Source organism: Nerophis lumbriciformis, linkage group LG16, assembly GCF_033978685.3.
Source record: "Nerophis lumbriciformis linkage group LG16, RoL_Nlum_v2.1, whole genome shotgun sequence".
In the NCBI taxonomy this organism is placed as follows: Eukaryota; Metazoa; Chordata; class Actinopteri; order Syngnathiformes; family Syngnathidae; genus Nerophis; species Nerophis lumbriciformis.
Window position 1 is genome coordinate 41032803 of NC_084563.2, and position 21437 is coordinate 41054239.

Consider the following 21437-nt stretch of genomic DNA (forward strand, 5'->3'; position numbering starts at 1 on the left):
TTTTAAATTGCCTTTCAAATGTCTATTCTTGGTGTTGGCTTTTATCAAATACATTTCCCCCAAAAATGTGACTTATACTCCAGTGCGACTTATATATGTTTTTTCCCTTCTTTATTATGCATTTTCGGCAGGTGCGACTTATACTCCGAAAAATGCGGTATATGTTTTTTTTAGTGGTGCACAAAATGAACCGTGCATGAACATCACCTTGTTCAAGGAACAAAACCAACACAGTGCATAAACTCACAACAAATTACACACCTGTAAATCAGATGGAAAATTAGAGTGAATATTGTTTGGGGGTATCCATAGTACGCCGATAGGGAGAAGTTTTGTATTTACACGATGAGTTGGGTGTGTCTTGACCTCCGCCGAACCCCTGAGGCTGACTCACCGAACCCCTAGGGTTCGATCGAACCCAGGTTAAGAACCACTGCCTTAAAATACACACTTGCCAACCCTCCCGGATTTTCCGGGAGACTCCCGAAATTCAGCGCCTCTCCCGAAAACCGCCCGGGACAAATTTTCTCCCGAAAATCTCCCGAAATTCAGGCGGAGCTGGAGGCCACGCCCCCTCCAGCTCCATGCGGACCTGAGTCCGCTTTCCCACGATATAAACAGTGTGCCTGCCCAATCACATTATAACTGTTGAATGATCGAGGCCGAGTTCTTGGTTTCTTATGTGGGTTTATTGTTAGGCAGTTTCATTAACGTCCTCCCAGCGCGGTAACAACACACAACAACAGCAGTCATGTTTTTGTCTACCGTAAAGCAGTTCGTCTGCCGTAAACAGCATTGTTGTGACACTCTTAAACAGGACAATACTGCCATCTATAACATCAATAACATATACGGCTTTTAGAGAGTGCAGTGCACAACTGCGCACACAACAAGGAGACGAAGCAGAAGAACGAGGAAGATACAGCCATGGCGACGCCGACGACGAGTAAGATGAAGAAATACGCTTTGTTGCACCTTTCCTGCCTGAGTCTGGCGATTGGTTGCAAATCTTGCTTTATTGATTGCTTGCACACAGCCAATCCAAAACAAAACAAACTAGTCCAAGCCCGCACTCACGCTACCGCTCCCTCTCTTCTCTCGCCCACACACTCACTGACGTCACTCACCTCACATGCTCACTTATTAAAGGGCCACACACACACATACGCTACTCTCATAACAGCTTGTAAGTACCAAGCCGCAGCTGCGATTGGACCTGGATAGCCTCCGGGAAGAAGTAGTGGACTACCAAGTGCTTGGCACTGAAGATCTTCTTCAGGAAGCAAAGATTGACCGGTTTTGGGCCATGCTAGGGAGAGATGGAAGATTCCAGACTCTAATGCATTTGATGAAAGCACTATTGTGCGTGCCACACATCAATGCATCATCAGAGAGGGTGTTCAGCATGGTTAGAAAAATAGTGACAGAGAATAGAACAAGGATGGACAATTCAACCCTTAACTCAACAATGAGTAGATGAGTGTTATGTGTGTATATGTGTAAATAAATGAACACTGTTTCTTAGATATATATATATATATATATATATATATATATATATATATATATATATATATATATATATATATATATATATATATATATGAAATACTTGACTTGGTGAATTCTAGCTGTAAATATACTCCTCCCCTCTTAACCACGCCCCCGCCCCAACCACGCCCCCCGCCCCCGCTCCACCCCCGACCACGCCCACCCCACCCCCCCCCCCCCCCACCTCCCGAAATCGGAGGTCTCAAGGTTGGCAAGTATGTTAAAATATGATTCACATTCAGAATTTTCCATTCTTCTATATATGGTAGTTGGAGTTGCAGACAACTTCGTTACTGCTAAATAGCAGTTTTCAGTAATTTCACAGAAGATGCAGGATTTGCTTTAACATTGAAGTGGTGAAACTTCCTATAAGAGGACTACAGTAGTGCTGTATTCTGAGGATCATGTTTATGCCTTCACAACCTGTAGAGAGGGTGGTCCCCACAAGTGATGATCAAAAACTTGGTCCCCATTCCAAATGATAACCAGTATGTGTGTGTGTGTGTGTGTGTGTGTGTGTTTGTGTGTGTGTGCAGAGGCAATGTATGTCACTTGCAAGCTGCAGAACTGCACAGATGCCAACAAGGTCAAACCATTCCCTGGCTACATCGACCCCAATTCTCTGGTGGTTCAAGATGAGTATGTGTTTGTTCAGGTAAGTGATTGTCAAGTGAAAGCATTCTAGCTCTGTCAAATTCAAGATTTTAGTTTCAGGTTCAAATCAAAAGGTGCTTACATTGCTTAGCATTTCCACACTACAGCACGGCTACAATTTAACGACTATTTTGATTGTCGAATGTTATCGATTATCTTAACGATTAACCAACTAATCGGATTGTGAAGCTTACACCTATTCAGTGGCTCCAATTTGGCCATGGGCTTTTACATTTTGTGAGATATTTTGAAGTGGGTGCTAACAGTGTTACCTCAATTTAAGAGTACCGTATTTTTCGGAGTATAAGTCGCTCTGGAGTATAAGTCGCACCGGCCGAAAATGCATAATAAAGAAGGAAAAAAAACATATATAAGTCGCATTTTTTGGGGAAATTTATTTGATAAAACCCAACACCAAGAATAGACATTTGAAAGGCAATCTAAAATAAATAAAGAATAGTGAACAACAGGCTGAATAAGTGTACGTTATATGAGGCATAAATAACCAACTGAGAACGTGCCTGGTATGTTAACGTAACATATTATGGTAAGAGTCATTTAAATAACTATAACATATAGAACATGCTATACGTTTACCAAACAATCTGTCACTCCTAATCGCTAAATCCCATGAAATCTTATACGTCTAGTCTCTTACGTGAATGAGCTAAATAATAATATTTGATATTTTACGGTAATGTGTTAATAATTTCACACATAAGTCGCTCCTGAGTATAAGTCGCACCCCCGGCCAAACTATGAAAAAAACTGCAACTTATAGTCGGAAAAATACGGTACCCAAAGAGAAACTGCACTTTTTTTGTAAATTTGCCTATAAATTACAATCCCTATGTAAGACAAGAACACATATGTTTAATTTTATGTATATCTTTTTCTATGAATTCTAACTCGTTAATAAGCAAAAATTGGAGTTGCTCTTCCACCAATAAATCAGAATCAGAATCGGAAATACTTTAATAATCCCCGAGCATACTTGCCAACCTTGAGACCTCCGTTTTCGGGAGGTGGGGGGGTGGTTGCGTGGTTAAGAGGGGAGGAGTATATTTACAGCTAGAATTCACCAAGTCAAGTATTTCATATATATGTATCTATATATATATATATATATATATATATATATATATACTGTACATCCTGAAAATGTGCACGTAAACTGTGTTTAGATAATTGATACTTCAAACTTGCATAAATAAATCTTAAGGAATATAACATAACTTGGCTTCTGAGAGCTTCAAAATGTAATGAATATGATGCTAAAGTTGTTGATGAACAAGCAATTATTTTAATAATTAAATATGGTCATTTTAAATGAATTATTATGATCATTTAAAATTAATTATTTCAAATATGTTTATTTTAATGTATAATTCTATGGCTGGATGTAATAAGGAGTCAGAATAAATACAAATAAAAATACAATTAATTTTGATGTTTTTAGCAAAATATAGTAAAAATGTATTTAGGTTTTTAAAAAAAATTAATAAATATATTTATTTTAAGGTAAGATAAACATAATAATACAATTTATCTCTAGTCTGGATGATTTAGTTCTTGTCATCCTGTTGTCCTCCCGTCTCTTCCCTGAGGATGGCTCCATGAGCTGGGCAAACGCCTGGAGATGCCCTACGTCAACAACACGGTCGGCGGCCCGTCGGTGCTAGGAGAGTGCAAGTGCATAGTGATTGTCAACGATAGGCAAAATTGACCCAAAAAAGTGCAGTTACCCTTTGAGTTGCGAGCATAATTTGAGTTACAAGCCTCCCCACCTCAAGTAGTACTTGTCCAAAGCCAGAAATCGACAGAATCCTGGGTAGGAGAGTGCAAGTGCGTAGTGATTGTCAAAGATAGGCAAAATTTCCCCCAAAAAGTGCAGTTACACTTTGAGTTACGGGCATAATTTGAGTTACAAGCCTCTCCACCTCTAATAGTACTTGTTCACAGCCAGAGATCGACACAATCATGGGTAGGAGAGTGCAAGTGCATAGTGATTGTCAGCGATAGACAACATTTTCCCAAAAAAGTGCAGTTACCCTTTGAGTTACGAGCATAATTTGAGTTACAAGTCTCCCCATCTCAAGTAGTACTTGTCCACAGCCAGAAATCGACACAATCCTGGGTAGGAGAGGGCAAGTGCATAGTGATTGTCAACGATAGACAAAATTACCCCAAAAAAGTACAGTTACCCTTTGACTTGCGAGCATAATTTGAGTTACAAGCCTCCCCACCTCAAGTAGTACTTGTCCACAGCCAGAGATCGACACAATCCTTGGTAGAGAGCGCAAGTACATAGTGATTGTCAGCGATAGGCAAAATTTCCCCCAAGTAGTGCAGTTACCCTTTGAGTTACGAGCACAATTTGAGTTACAAGCCTCCCCACCGCCGGCTCCAGTAGTACTTGTCCACAGCCAGAGATCGACTTAATCCTGGGTAGGAGAGTGCAAGTGCATAGTGATTGTCAGCGATAGGCAACATTTCCTGAACAATGTGCAGTTACCCTTTGAGTTGCGAGTATAATTTGAGTTACGAGCCTCCCCACCGCCGGCTCAAGTAGTACTTGTGCACAGCCAGAGATCGACTTAATCCTGGGTAGGAGAGTGCAAGTGCATAGTGATTGTCAGCGATAGGCAACATTTCCCCCAAGTAGTGCAGTTACCCTTTGAGTTACGAGCACAATTTGAGTTACAAGCCTCCCCACCGCCGGCTCCAGTAGTACTTGTCCACAGCCAGAGATCGACTTAATCCTGGGTAGGAGAGTGCAAGTGCATAGTGATTGTCAGCGATAGGCAAAATTTCCCCCAAGTAGTGCAGTTACCCTTTGAGTTACGAGCACAATTTGAGTTACAAGCCTCCCCACCGCCGGCTCCAGTAGTACTTGTCCACAGCCAGAGATCGACACAATCCTGGGTAGGAGAGTGCAAGTGCATAGTGATTGTCAGCGATAGGCAACATTTCCTGAACAATGTGCAGTTACCCTTTGAGTTGCGAGTATAATTTGAGTTACGAGCCTCCCCACCGCCGGCTCAAGTAGTACTTGTGCACAGCCAGAGATCGACTTAATCCTGGTTAGGAGAGTGCAAGTGCATAGTGATTGTCAGCGATAGGCAACATTTCCCCAAAAAGTTGCAGCTACCCTTTGAGTTACGAGCATAATTTGAGTTAGGAGCCTTCCCACCGCCGGCTCAAGTAGGACTTGTCCACAGCCAGAGATTGACATCATCCTGGGTAGGAGAGTGTAAGTACATAGTGATTGTCAACGATAGGCAAAATTTCCCCCAAGTTGTGCAGTTACCCTTTGAGTTACGAGCATAATTTGAGTTACGAGCATCCTCACCTCAAGTAGTACTTGTCCACAGCCAGAGATCGACACAATCCTGGTTAGGAGAGCGCAAGTACATAGTGATTGTCAGCGATAGGCAAAATTTCCCCCAAAAAGTGCAGCTACCCTTTGAGTTACGAGCATAATTTGAGTTACAAGCCTCTCCACCTCAAGTAGTACTTGTCCACAGCCAGAGATGGACACAATCCTGGGTAGGAGAGTGCAAGTGCATAGTGATTGTCAGCGATAGGCAAAATTGCCCGAAAAATATGCAGTTACCCTTTGAGTTACGAGCATAATTTGAGTTACGAGCCTCCCCACCTCAAGTAGTACTTGTCCACAGCCAGAGATCGACACAATCCTGGGTGAAGAGTGCAAGTGCATAGTGATTGTCAGCGATATGCAAAATTTCCCCCAAAAACTGCAGCTACCCTTTGAGTTACGAGCATAATTTGAGTTACAAGCCTCTCCACCTCAAGTAGTACTTGTCCACAGCCATAGATCGACACAATCCTGGGTAGGAGAGTGCAAGTGCATAGTGATTGTCAGCGATAGGCAACATTTCCCGAAAAATGTGCAGTTTCCCTTTGAGTTACAAGCATAATTTGAGTTACGAACCTCCCCACCGCCGGCTCAAGTAATACTTGTCCACAGCCAGAGATCGACACAATCCTGGGTGAAGAGTACAAGTGCATAGTGATTGTCAGCGATATGCAAAATTTCCCCCAAAAACTGCAGCTACCCTTTGAGTTACGAGCATAATTTGAGTTACAAGCCTCTCCACCTTAGGTAGTACTTGTCCACAGCCAGAGATCGACACAATCCTGGGTAGGAGAGTGCAAGTGCATAGTGATTGTCAGCGATAGGCAACATTTCCCGAAAAATGTGCAGTTTCCCTTTGAGTTACGAGCATAATTTGAGTTACGAGCCTCCCCAGCTCAAGTAGTACTTGTCCACAGCCAGAGATTGACACAATCCTGGTTAGGAGAGCGCAAGTACATAGTGATTGTCAGCGATAGGCAAAATTTCCCGAAAAAACTGCAGTTACCCTTTGAGTTACGAGCATAATTTGAGTTACAAGCCTCCCCACCTCAAGTAGTACTTGTCCACAGCCAGAGATCGACACAATCCTGGGTAGGAGAGTGCAAATGCATAGTGATTGTCAGCGATAGGCAAAATTTCCCGAAAAAAATGCAGTTACCCTTTGAGTTACGAGCATAATTTGAGTTACAAGCCTCTCCACCTCAAGTAGTACTTGTCCACAGCCAGAGATTGACACAATCCTGGTTAGGAGAGCGCAAGTACATAGTGATTGTCAGCGATAGGCAAAATTTCCCGAAAAAACTGCAGTTACCCTTTGAGTTACGAGCATAATTTGAGTTACAAGCCTCTCCACCTCAAGTAGTACTTGTCCACAGCCATAGATCGACACAATCCTGGGTAGGAGAGTGCAAGTGCATAGTGATTGTCAGCGATAGGCAACATTTCCCGAAAAATGTGCAGTTTCCCTTTGAGTTACAAGCATAATTTGAGTTACGAACCTCCCCACCGCCGGCTCAAGTAATACTTGTCCACAGCCAGAGATCGACACAATCCTGGGTGAAGAGTACAAGTGCATAGTGATTGTCAGCGATATGCAAAATTTCCCCCAAAAACTGCAGCTACCCTTTGAGTTACGAGCATAATTTGAGTTACAAGCCTCTCCACCTTAGGTAGTACTTGTCCACAGCCAGAGATCGACACAATCCTGGGTAGGAGAGTGCAAGTGCATAGTGATTGTCAGCGATAGGCAACATTTCCCGAAAAATGTGCAGTTTCCCTTTGAGTTACGAGCATAATTTGAGTTACGAGCCTCCCCACCTCAAGTAGTACTTGTCCACAGCCAGAGATTGACACAATCCTGGTTAGGAGAGCGCAAGTACATAGTGATTGTCAGCGATAGGCAAAATTTCCCCCAAAAACTGCAGCTACCCTTTGAGTTACGAGCATAATTTGAGTTACAAGCCTCTCCACCTTAGGTAGTACTTGTCCACAGCCAGAGATCGACACAATCCTGGGTAGGAGAGTGCAAGTGCATAGTGATTGTCAGCGATAGGCAACATTTCCCGAAAAATGTGCAGTTTCCCTTTGAGTTACGAGCATAATTTGAGTTACGAGCCTCCCCACCTCAAGTAGTACTTGTCCACAGCCAGAGATTGACACAATCCTGGTTAGGAGAGCGCAAGTACATAGTGATTGTCAGCGATAGGCAAAATTTCCCGAAAAAACTGCAGTTACCCTTTGAGTTACGAGCATAATTTGAGTTACAAGCCTCCCCACCTCAAGTAGTACTTGTCCACAGCCAGAGATCGACACAATCCTGGGTAGGAGAGTGCAAATGCATAGTGATTGTCAGCGATAGGCAAAATTTCCCGAAAAAAATGCAGTTACCCTTTGAGTTACGAGCATAATTTGAGTTACAAGCCTCTCCACCTCAAGTAGTACTTGTCCACAGCCAGAGATCGACACAATCCGGGGTAGGAGAGTGCAAGTGCATAGTGATTGTTAGCGATAGGCAACATTTCCCGAAAAATGTGCAGTTACCCTTTGAGTTACGAGCATAATTTGAGTTACAAGCCTCCCCTTCTCAAGTAGTACTTGTCCACAGCCAGAGATCGACACAATCCTTGGTTGAGAGCGCAAGTACATAGTGATTGCCCCCCAAGTAGTGCAGTTACCTTTTGAGTTACGAGCATAATTTGAGTTACAAGCCTCCCCACCTCAAGTAGTACTTGTCCACAGCCAGAGATCGACACAATCCTGGTTAGGAGAGCGCAAGTACATAGTGATTGTCAGCAATAGGCAACGTTTCCCACAAGAAGGCAGTTACTCTTTGAGTTACGAGCATAATTTGAGTTACAAGCCTACCCACCTCAAGTAGTACTTGTCCGCAGCCAGAGATTGACACAATCCTGGGTAGGAGAGCGCAAATACATAGTGATTGTCAGCAATAGGCAATATTTCCCACAAGAAGGCAGTTACCCTTTGAGTTACGAGCCTCCCCACCGCCGGCTCAATTAGTAATTGTCCACAGCCAGAGATCGACACAATCCTGGGTAGGAGAACACAAGAAAAAACACACAAATTGTGCCTGATTAATAACCGTTATTGTCTGTTACAGAACATCTTTGACAGGCTCTAAGAAAACCTACAAGAAAGAACAATAAGAGATGCAAAACAAAATATAACATGATACATTGACACAAAATGGTAAAAGATATATCCGTTTTACCACAGATTGCTTTAGACTATATTAATCTAATTATAAACTCAAATATTTCATTAAAATAATTATCATACAAGCAATGTTGATGCGTTCATCTTGTCTTCACAAATAAATATGTGCAAAGTTATTGTGTTCAGACAATTTTCCTTTTTTGTATTTTTTTTTTGTAAGAGCGGTTTCTTACCTGCGGACAATTTCGGCTGTCACGTCAACCTTCGTCAGAGTTGTTGCAGCATCCTTGGTCTAAAAACAGCTGACCGGGTTAAGAAAACTTGTAGAATAAAGTTCCCTGTTCTCCGGCCAGATGTCGGCGATGAAGGACAGCGTCACAGGTGTGCAAAAGCAAACAAATAAATTACAAGAGATGGATCCAGGAGGCCGGGGGAAATGAGGAATCAAGGGGCCATATATGCTTTTACACACCTGGGACACTGTCTGTCATCGGCGTCGTCTGTTCGGAAAACAGATATTCACTAACGGTGTTACAAAAATTATAATAATACATAATGTTGGATATAGAGTACATACAAAACCTTTATCGAATTCTACGATTTGTTGCATTTGCAAACATCTAAAATTATGTACAAAGCAAACTATAACCTGCGACCCAAGAATGTACAATTCTCCTCAACAAAAGTATAACCTTAGAGGAAAATCGTATTTTATATATATGTATGCACGTACAACAATTAAAACCTTTAACATATCCGTATGTGGAATTAAATTATGGAATGGATTAACCAAAGACTTGGAGAAGGCATTCGACCGTGTCCCTCGGGAAGTCCTGTGGGGAGTGCTCAGAGAGTATGGGGTATCGGACTGTCTGATTGTGGCAGTCCGCTCCCTGTATGCTCAGTGCCAGAGCTTGGTCCGCATTGCCGGCAGTAAGTCGGACACGTTTCCAGTGAGGGTTGGACTCCGCCAAGGCTGCCCTTTGTCACCGATTCTGTTCATAACTTTTATGGACAGAATTTCTAGGCGCAGTCAAGGCGTTGAGGGGATCTGGTTTGGTGGCTGCAGGATTAGGTCACTGCTTTTTGCAGGTGATGTGGTCCTGATGGCTTCATCTGGCCAGGATCTTCAGCTCTCACTGGATCGGTTCGCAGCCGAGTGTGAAGCGACTGGGATGAGAATCAGTACCTCCAAGTCCGAGTCCATGGTTCTCGCCCGGAAAAAGGTGGAGTGCCATCTCCGGGTTGGGGAGGAGATTTTGCCCCAAGTGGAGGAGTTCAAGTACCTCGGAGTCTTGTTCACGAGTGAGGGAAGAGTGGATCATGAGATCGACAGGCGGATCGGTGCGGCGTCTTCAGTAATGCGGACGCTGTATCGATCCGTTGTGGTGAAGAAGGAGCTGAGCCGGAAGGCAAAGCTCTCAATTTACCGGTCGATCTACGTTCCCATCCTCACCTATGGTCATGAGCTTTGGGTTATGACCGAAAGGACAAGATCACGGGTACAAGCGGCTGAAATGAGTTTCCTCCGCCGGGTGGCGGGGCTCTCCCTTAGAGATAGGGTGAGAAGCTCTGCCATCCGGGGGGAGCTCAAAGTAAAGCCGCTGCTCCTCCACATCGAGAGGAGCCAGATGAGGTGGTTGGGGCATCTGGTCAGGATACCACCCGAACGCCTCCCTAGGGAGGTGTTTAGGGCACGTCCGACTGGTAGGAGACCGCGGGGAAGACCCAGGACACGTTGGGAAGACTATGTCGCCCGGCTGGCCTGGGAACGCCTCGGGGTCCCACAGGGAGGGCTGGACGAAGTGGCTGGGGAGAGGGAAGTCTGGGTTTCCCTGCTTAAGCTGCTGCCCCCGCGACCCGACCTCGGATAAGCGGAAGAAGATGGATGGATGGATGGAATTAACCAAAGGAATCAAACAAAGCACCAATATGATTCAGTTTAAGAGACTGTTCACAAGAAGTTAAAGTTAAAGTACCACCGATAGTCGCATAAATTACCTTCTGCATTTGACCCATCCCCTTGTTCCACTCCCTGGGAGGTGAGGGGAGCAGTGAGCAGCAGCGGTGGCCGCGCTCGGGAATCATGTTGGTGATTTAACCCCCAATTCCAACCCTTGATGCTGAGTGCCAAGCAGGGAGGTAATGGGTGCCGTTTTTATAGTCTTTGGTATGACTCGGCCGGGGTTTGAACTCACGACCTACCGATCACAGGGCGGACACTCTAACCACTAAGCTGAGCAGGTAAAGTACACAGAACAATAAGTAGGATGAACATTTTTAATATATTTATTTATTAGAATACATTATTTTCGTATTTAATCTTTGTTTACTTACTATGGTATGGTATTTATTTATATATTTATTTATATACTGTTCTGTTACAGCAGAGGTCGGCAACCCAAAATGTTGAAAGAGCCATATTGGACCAAAAATACAAAAAACAAATCTGTCTGGAGCCGCAAAAAAAGGGGGCGTGGTTAAGAGGGAAGGAGTATATTTACAGCTAGAATTCACCAAGTCAAGTATTTCTTATATATATATATATATATATATATATATATATATATATATATATATATATATATATATATATATATATATATCCCCGCGACCCCGAAGGGAATAAGCGGTAAAAAATGGATGGATGGATGGATGGATGGATATATATATATATATATATATATATATATATATATAAGAAATAATTGACTTTCAGTGAATTCTAGCTATATATATATATATAAATAAAATAAATACTTGAATTTCAGTGTTCATTTATTTACACATATACACACACAACACTCATCTACTCATTGTTGAGTTAAGGGTTGAATTGTCCATTCTTGTTCTATTCTCTGTCACTGTTTTTCTAACCATGCTGAACACCCTCTCTGATGATGCATTGCTGTGTGGCACGCACAAAAGTGCTTTCATCAAATGCACTAGATGGCAGTATTGTCCTGTTTAAGAGTGTCACAACATTGCTGTTTACGGCAGACGGACTGCTTTACTGTAGACGTTCTTTATATTGTGGGAAAGCGGACTCATTTCGGGAGAAAATTTGTTTTCGGGAGAGGCGCTGAATTTCGGGAGTCTCCCGGAAAATCCGGGAGGGTTGGCAAGTATGCACCAGGAGGCTGCAACAGCTCTGACGAAGGCTGACGTGTCAGAAAACAATGTCTGAACACAATAACTTTGCACATGAGCAATATTGATGTTCTTGATTCTAGAAACCTGCACACAGGTATGTAAACAAAGTTTAGCTGGCGACATTTGGCTACAAGCAATTTTCTACATAGCTACGTAAAACGCAAACTATTTTGGCAAGGAAAATCGGGAATCATATGAGCCTCTGCTGTAAATAATTCAGCATTGCAAAAGTACTGCCATGAAAAGTAAGCAAATTGAGCGACATATTCCTGTTTTGACATGTTTAGGGTACAATGTTTCCATGATTTCAATGGTTTTGCTTGCAGTGTTATTGCTCCTGGCAGCAGTCCTTTTTTCTCTTCCGGTCACCGGTCGCACTGACTGGTGCATTTCCGTTTCCCCGGGGAAAAACACAAGCAATGACGTCGCTACAGTTTTATTTGTTTGTTGTTGCACCCTGAAACTATAGCAGGTGACGGTGTGGAAATGCCAGGAGCCAAAATACTGTTTGCACAGAATTCAAGGTTGTATTTTAACGTGTCTGTGTTTTTCTGTGTTGTTTTTGTTTGTGTGATGGTCACCTGTAGGTTTCCACTGCAGGGAAGCCAGTCTACTATGTGTCTGCAAAAAGAGATGTCTTTACTCCAATGAAACTACCAAAGTACACTTTGCCCAAGGTAAACCATTACATTGTACAAACCCCGTTTCCATATGAGTTGGGAAATTTTGTTGGATGTAAATATAAACGGAATACAATGATTTGCAAATGATTTTCAACCCATATTCAGTTGAATATGCTACAAAGACAACATATTTGATGTTCAAACTGATAAACATTTTTTTTTTGTTGCAAATAATCATTAACTCTAGAATTTGATGCCAGCAACACGTGACAAAGAAGTTGGGAAAGGTGGCAATAAATACTGATAAAGTTGAGGAATGCTCATCAAACACTTATTTGGAACATCCCACAGGTGAGCAGGCAAATTGGGAACAGGTGGGTGCCATGATTGGGTATAAAAGTAGATTCCATGAAATGCTCAGTCATTCACAAACAAGGATGGGGCGAGGGTCACCACTTTGTCAAAAAATGCGTGAGCAAATTGTTGAACAGTTTAAGAAAAACCTTTCTCAACCAGCTATTGCAAGGAATTTAGGGATTTCACCATCTACAGTCCGTAATATCATCAAAGGGTTCAGAGAATCTGGAGAAATCACTGCACGTAAGCAGCTAAGCCCGTGACCTTCGATCCCTCAGGCTGTACTGCATCAACAAGCGACATAAGTGTGTAAAGGATATCACCGCATGGGCTCAGGAACACTTCAGCGACCTCCAGCCTCAGAATGATTTACGGTATGGGTGTCAAACTCTGGCCCGTGGGCCAAATTTGGCCCGCCGTGTAATTTCACTTGGCCCATGAGGTGATATCAAATTAACACTAGAGCTGTCCCGCCGATTATATACAGCGGCCGTGCCGCCGTACACCGCTAATTCTCATACTTGCCAAAATTCTCATACCTCCCGGGAGACTCCCAAATTTCAGTGCCCCTCCCAAGAATTGTAACGTCCCCCTTTCATCCAGTCCAGCGAATGTTGGCTCAGGCACATGATATGTGCGGCTGTGGCACGCACACAGAAGTGAATGCAACACATACTTGATCTTCAGCGATACAGGTTACACTGAGGGTGCCAATATTAAAACCTTTAACATTGTTAGAAATGTATACCACACTGTGAACCCACACCAAACAAGAATGACAAACACATTTCGGGAGAACATCCGCCCAGTAACACAACATAAACACAACAGAACAAATACCCAGAACCCTTTGCAGCACTAACTCTTCCGGGACTCTACAATATACACCCCCGCTACCTCCAAACCCCCCCCCCCCCCCCCCACACACACATACACACACCTTGTAGCGTCAGGTTCCAGGTGTTGTGCCGGATAATGCACCCCCGGCGTAGAATGCACCCCCTGACGGGAGTGTTATATCAACTAAAGCCCACACTTAAAGTTTCCACGTGCAAGATTGAATCTATTTAAAAAAGTTATTTAATAAGAAGCCAAAAGTGCAAAAACAATAATGTTCATGTTGGAGGAGTTGTGAATGAATGAAATATGAAATCCGTACTGCAGTCTGCCGGTGTACCTAATGTTGTGGCCCAGCAGCGACTGCAGCACGGATTTCATATTTCATTGTGTTATGAGAGTAGCGTATGTGTGTGTGTGGCCCTTTAACAGATGACAGCATGTGAGGTGAGTGACGTCAGTGAGTGGGTGGGTGAGAGAGGAGAGGGAGCGGTAGCGTGAGTGCGGGCGGGGACTAGTTGTTGTTGTGGTGGATTGGCTGTGTGCAGACATTAATAAAGTTAAGTGTTGCCATGCATTATCCGGCACAACACCTGGAACCTGACGCTACAAGGTGTGTGTACGTGTGTGTGTGTGTGGGGGGGGGGGGGGGGGGGGGGCGGGGTTTGGTGGTAGCGAGGGTGTATATTGTAGCGTCCCGGAAGAGTTAGTGCTGCAAAGGGTTCTGGGTATTTGTTCTGTTGTGTTTATGTTGTGTTACTGTGCGGATGTTCTCCCAAACTGTGTTTGTCATTCTTGTTTGGTGTGGATTCACAGTGTGGCGCATATTTGTAACAATGTTAAAGTTGCTTATACGGCCACTCTCAGTGTAAACTGTATCGCTATTGATGAAGTATGCTTTGCATTTAGGTGTCTGTGCGTACAGGAGCCGCTCATATCTTGTGACTGGGCGGCCACGTTGTTAGAAGGGATGAAAAGCAAACGTGACGTCAAAGCGTTAAAAGCAGTGCCTGTAAGTTACACCCCCAAGACTGAGAAATACGAGATATAATGAATCACATCAGATTAGATCAGTGTGTTGCAAACTGAGCAGTTTAAAGTCCTGAATGGTTGGTTTATTCATTATTTTACCGGTATTATCAAATGTATTAGCCTGTGGAAAAAGTTAATGTTGATATTTACCTCAGAAGGCTGCAAATAGAAAAGAGGCATTCAATTTTTATTTAAATTGTATTTGATATGTCATTGATATTTTTTAATTATTATTATTATTTGAAACTCGATTTTGCATGTCACTATAAAGTTATATAAGCCTTGCTTGTTCAATATTCAATGCAAAACTTGTTTGGGTCCCTATTAAAAGGTTAATTTGTTCAACCTTGGCCCGCGGCTTTGTTCAGTTTTAAATTTTGGCCCACTCTGTATTTGAGTTTGACACCCTTGATTTACAGCCATCCCGCCTTTACTTTTAAGTCTATTCAGGACTCCAGAAAACGTGGCAGGGGGGTTCAGTTTCTCATGGATTGAGAGGGTCATTGTCCAGAGGCTCGCTCTTGAGTGTCACGCTGTATTATCTGCGATCTTTCTCTAATTTTTTGTAGGTTCCCAGACAACGTCCCTATTAAGTGAGGGGATAGGGGAATACTGACACACCCGCTGTGACAGGTTTGGTCAGTTCCTTTTGTTAAGAGGGGCGTCCACAGCTGATTCCAACAATAGCGCTGGCTATTGTTTGCGGTTGGAGGAAGCATGTTTACCTGTCCCTATCGTGTAGAGATCCTATCCCGCCATGTGCCTGTGTTTATGTATTGTTACGGTGCGGATGTTCTCCCGAAATGTGTTTGTCATTCTTGTTTGGTGTGGGTTCACAGTGTGCCGCATATTTGTAACAGTGTTAAAGTTGTTTATACGGCCACCCTCAGTGTGACCTGTATGGCTTTTGATCAAGTATGTCTTGCCGTCACTTTCGTGTGTATGCAGAAGCCGCATACAACACGTGACTGGGCTGGCACGCTGTTTGCATGGTGGAAAAGCGGACGCGTCGGCAGGTTGTAGAGGACGCTAAAGGCAATGCCATCACGGCACACCCTTAATTTTGTTGTCCGGGTAAAAATCGGGAGAAATTCGGTAGAATGGTTGCCCCGGGAGATTTTCGGGAGGAGCACTGAAATTCGGGAGTCTCCCGGAAAAATCGGGAGGGTTGGCAAGTATGATCTTAGAACTGATTCTTAACATAAACCGGTTTTCCATTTCAGTTCCTATTTGTAAACTTAGTTGTTCCTGTAATAGCTTAAAACATGTTTAAAAAAAAATAGTGAGCAATTTTAATGAAGCATACTGCTAAACCCTGACAACATTGCTTATTGTTGTCTACTTGTGTGAAAACTTTACATCAAACTTAACATGTTTGATACAAACATACATCTACTGTAGTTGTTGTGTGGCTTCGTCACAGCAAGTCACTTGCATGCTTTTGTGGAGATTAATTTAAATATTGTGGATACTCTTTGTACTTCAAAGGCCAAATACATTTTTTTAATTTTGATTGCACGCTGATAAATACAAAATACAACTGCTCAAACTGTTCCTAATGTTAAAAAAAAGCCTTTATCACACCACAAATCAGATTTGAGAGTCAGCTACAAACCCCGTTTCCATATGAGTTGGGAAATTGTGTTAGATGTAAATATAAACGGAATACAATGATTTGCAAATCTTTTTCAACCCATATTCAATTGAATGCACTACAAAGACAACATATTTGATGTTCAAACTCATAAACTTTATTTTTTTTTTGCAAATAATAATTACCGGTAACTTAGAATTTCATGGCTGCAACACGTGCCAAAGTAGTTGGGAAAGGGCATGTTCACCACTGTGTTACATGGCCTTTCCTTTTAACAACACTCAGTAAACGTTTGGGAACTGAGGAGACACATTTTTTAAGCTTCTCAGGTGGAATTCTTTCCCATTCTTGCTTGATGTACAGCTTAAGTTGTTCAACAGTCCAGGGTCTCTGTTGTGGTATTTTCATAATGTGCCACACATTTTCAATGGAAGACAGGTCTGAACTACAGGCAGGCCAGTCTAGTACCCGCACTCTTATAGTATGAAGCCACGTTGATGTACCACGTGGCTTGGCATTGTCTTGCTGAAATAAGCAGGGGCGTCCATGGTAACGTTGCTTGGATGGCAACATATGTTGCTCCAAAACCTGTATGTACCTTTCAGCATTAATGGTGCCTTCACAGATGTGTAAGTTACCCATGTCTTGGGCACTAATACACCCCCGTACCATCACAGATGCTGGCTTTTCAACTTTGCGCCTATAACAATCCGGATGGTTCTTTTCCTCTTTGGTCCGGAGGACACAACGTCCACGGTTTCCAAAAACAATTTGAAATGTGGACTCGTCAGACCACAGAACACTTTTCCACTTTGTATCAGTCCATCTTAGATGAGCTCAGGCCCAGCGAAACCGACGGCGTTTCTGGGTGTTGTTGATAAACGGTTTTCGCCTTGCATAGGAGAGTTTTAACTTACACTTACAGATGTAGCGACCAACTGTAGTTACTAACAGTGGGTTTCTAAAGTGTTTCTGAGCCCATGTGGTGATATCCTTTACACACTGATGTCGCTTGTTGATGCAGTACAGCCTGAGGGATCGAAGGTCACGGGCTTAGCTGCTTACGTTCAGTGATTTCTCCAGATTCTCTGAACCCTTTGATGATATTACGGACCGTAGATGGTGAAATCCCTAAATACCTTGCAATAGCTGGTTGAGAAAGGTTTTTCTTAAACTGTTCAACAATTTGCTCACGCATTTGTTGACAAAGTGGTGACCCTCGCCACATCCTTGTTTGTGAATGACTGAGCATTTCATGGAATCTACTTTTATACCCAATCATGGCACCCACCTGTTCCCAATTTGCCTGTTCACCTGTGGGATGTTCCAAATAAGTGTTTGATGAGCATTCCTCACCTTTATCAGTATTTACTGCCACTTTTCCCAACTTCTTTGTCACGTGTTACTGGCATCAAATTCTAAAGTTAATGATTATTTGCCATCCATCTCCATCCATCTTGTTCCGCTTATCCGAGGTCGGGTCGCGGGGGCAGCAGCCTAAGCAGGGAAGCCCAGACTTCCCTCTCCCCAGCCACTTCGTCCAGCTCTTCCTGTGGGACCCCGAGGCGTTCCCAGGCCAGCCGGGAGACATAGTCTTCCCAACGTGTCCTGGGTCTTCCCCGCGGCCTCCTACCGGTCGGACGTGCCCTAAACACCTCCCTAGGGAGGCGTTCGGGTGGCATCCTGACCAGATGCCCGAACCACCTCATCTGGCTCCTCTCGATGTGGAGGAGCAGCGGCTTTACTTTGAGCTCCTCCCGGATGGCAGAGCTTCTCACCCTATCTCTAAGGGAGAGCCCCGCCACCCGGCGGAGGAAACTCATTTCAGCCGCTTGTACCCGTGATCTTGTCCTTTCGGTCATAACCCAAAGCTCATGACCATAGGTGAGGATGGGAACGTAGATCGACCGGTAAATTAAGAGCTTTGCCTTCCGGCTCAGCTCCTTCTTCACCACAACGGATCGATACAGCGTCCGCATTACTGATGACGCCGCACCGATCAGCCTGTCGATCTCACGATCCACTCTTACCTCACTCGTGAACAAGACTCCGAGGTACTTGAACTCCTCCACTTGGGGCAAGATCTCCTCCCCAACCCGGAGATGGCACTCCACCCTTTTCCGGGCGAGAACCATGGACTCGGACTTGGAGGTGCTGATTCTCATCCCAGTCGCTTCACACTCGGCTGCGAACCGATCCAGCGAGAGCTGAAGATCCTGGCCAGATGAAGCCATCAGGACCACATCATCTGCAAAAAGCAGAGACCTAATCCTGCAGCCACCAAACCGGATCCCCTCAACGCCTTGACTGCGCCTAGAAATTCTGTCCATAAAAGTTATGAACAGAATCGGTGACAAAGGGCAGCCTTGGCGGAGTCCAACCCTCACTGGAAACGTGTCCGACTTACTACCGGCAATGCGGACCAAGCTCTGGCACTGAGCATACAGGGAGCGGACTGCCACAATCAGACAGTCCGATACCCCATACTCCCTGAGCACTCCCCACAGGACTTCCCGAGGGACACGGTCGAATGCCTTCTCCAAGTCCACAAAACACATGTAGACTGGTTGGGCAACCTCCCATGCACCCTCAAGGACCCTGCCGAGAGTATAGAGCTGGTCCACAGTTCCACGACCAGGACGAAAACCACACTGTTCCTCCTGAATCCGAGGTTCGACTATCCGGCGTAGCCTCCTCTCCAGTACACCTGAATAGACCTTACCGGGAAGGCTGAGGAGTGTGATCCCACGATAGTTAGAACACACCCTCCGGTTCCCCTTCTTAAAGAGAGGAACCACCACCCAGGTCTGCCAATCCAGTGGTACCGCCCCCGATGTCCACGCGATGCTGCAGAGTCTTGTCAACCAAGACAGCCCCACAGCATCCAGAGCCTTAAGGAACTCCGGGCGGGTCTCATCCACCCCCGGGGCCTTGCCACCGAGGAGCTTTTTAACTACCTCAGCAACCTCAGCCCCAGAAATAGGAGAGCCCACCACAGACTCCCCAGGCACTGCTTCCTCATAGGAAGACGTGTTGGTGGGATTGAGGAGGTCTTCGAAGTATTCCCTCCACCGATCCACAACATCCGCAGTCGAGGTCAGCAGAACACCATCCTCGTCATACACGGTGTGATAGTGCACTGCTTCCCCTTCCTGAGGCGGCGGATGGTGGTCCAGAATTGCTTCGAAGCCGTCCGGAAGTCGTTTTCCATGGCCTCACCGAACTCCTCCCATGTCCGAGTTTTTGCCTCTGCGACCGCTGAAGCCGCACACCGCTTGGCCTTTCGGTACTTGTCCACTGCTTCAGGAGTCCTATGAGCCAAAAGAACCCGATAGGACTCCTTCTTCAGCTTGACGGCATCCCTCACCACCGGTGTCCACCAACGGGTTCTAGGATTACCGCCACGACAAGCACCAACTACCTTGCGGCCACAGCTCCAATCAGCCGCCTCGACAATAGAGGCGCGGAACATGGTCCATTCGGACTCAATGTCCAGCACCTCCCTCGTGACATGTTCAAAGTTCTTCCGGAGGTGGGAATTGAAACTCTCTCTGACAGGAGACTCTGCTAGACGTTCCCAGCAAACCCTCACAATGCGTTTGGGCCTGCCAGGTCTGTCCGGCATCCTCCCCCACCATCGCAGCCAACTCACCACCAGGTGGTGATCGGTAGAAAGCTCCGCCCCTCTCTTCACCCGAGTGTCCAAAACATGAGGCCGCAAATCCGATGACACAACTACAAAGTCGATCATGGAACTGCGGCCTAGGGTGTCCTGGTGCCAAGTGCACATATGGACACCCTTATGTTTGAACATGGTGTTCGTTATGGACAATCTGTGACGGGCACAAAAGTCCAATAACAAAACACCGCTCGGGTTCAGATCCGGGCAGCCATTCTTCCCAATCACGCCTCTCCAGGTTTCACTGTCGCTGCCAACATGAGCATTGAAGTCCCCCAGTAGAATGAGGGAATCACCCGGGGGAGCACTCTCAAGTACTCCCTCGAGTGAATCCAAAAAGGGTGGGTACTCTGAGCTGCGGTTTGGCGCATAAGCGCAAACCACAGTCAGGACCCGTTCCCCCACCCGAAGGCGGAGGGAAGCTACCCTCTCGTCCACCGGGTTGAACTCCAACGTACAGGCTCTGAGCCGGGGGGAAACAAGAATTGCCACCCCAGCCCGTCGCCTCTCACTGCCGGCAACACCAGAGTGGAAGAGAGTCCAGCCCCTCTCGAGAGAACTGGTTCCAGAGCCCTTGCTGTGCGTCGAAGTGAGTCCGACTATATCTAGCCGGAACTTCTCCACCTCGCGCACTAGCTCAGGCTCCTTCCCCCCCAGCGAGGTGACGCTCCACGTCCCAAGAGCTACCTTCTGTAGCCGGGGATCGGACCGCCAAGTGCCCTGCCTTCGGCTTCCGCCCAGCTCACATCGCACCCGACCTCTATGACCCCTGCTATGGGTGGTGAGCCCATTGGAGGGGGGACCCACGTTGCCTCTTTGGGCTCGCCATCGTGCCCCACCTCCGGGCCTGGCTCCAGAGGGGGGCCCCGGTGACCCGCGTCCGGGCGAGGGAAATCTGGGTTCCTTGTCAGTGTTATTCATAGAGATCTTCGAGCTGCTCTTTGTCTGATCCCTCACCTAGGACCAGTTTGCCTTGGGAGACCCTACCAGGGGGCATAGAAGCCCCCGGACAACATAGCTCCTAGGATCATTGGGACACGCAAACTCCTCTACCACGTTAAGGTGGCAGCTCAGAGAGGAGATGATTATTTGCAAAAAAAAAAAATGTTTATCAGTTTGAACATCAAATATGTTGTCCTTGTAGCATATTCAACTGAATATGGGTTGAAAATGATTTGCAAATCATTGTATTCCATTTGTATTTACATCTAACACAATTTCCCCAACTCATATGGAAATGGGGTTTGTATTAAGTCAACAATTTGTATTCAGACCGAATCACACCACAGAAACAGTAAATCATCATCTTCTGGGAAAGATGAACAGCTTCATGGACAAAGGCTACAAGTATCGTAGGTGCAGTCTTTCTCGACCAGTGGTGCCAATGAGGGGGCCAGAGTTAGG

At 45.1% G+C, this 21437-nt stretch overlaps 1 protein-coding gene across 6 annotated transcripts in view; it reads left to right on the forward strand.

Annotated features, from left to right (window-relative positions):
* The window catches only part of sorcs1 (sortilin-related VPS10 domain containing receptor 1), a 664251-nt gene that overhangs the window by 445833 nt on the left and 196981 nt on the right, over positions 1–21437 (forward strand). For all 6 annotated transcript variants that reach the window (XR_009816964.2, XR_009816965.2, XM_061977167.2 and 3 more), the window contains exons 7-8: positions 2088–2206; positions 12499–12588. Coding sequence is in view for 4 of the 6 variants with exons in the window: in XM_061977167.2 (XP_061833151.2) it covers positions 2088–2206; positions 12499–12588 (209 nt within the window). In the remaining 2 variants the exon portion in view is untranslated. The remainder of the gene's footprint in view (positions 1–2087; positions 2207–12498; positions 12589–21437) is intronic.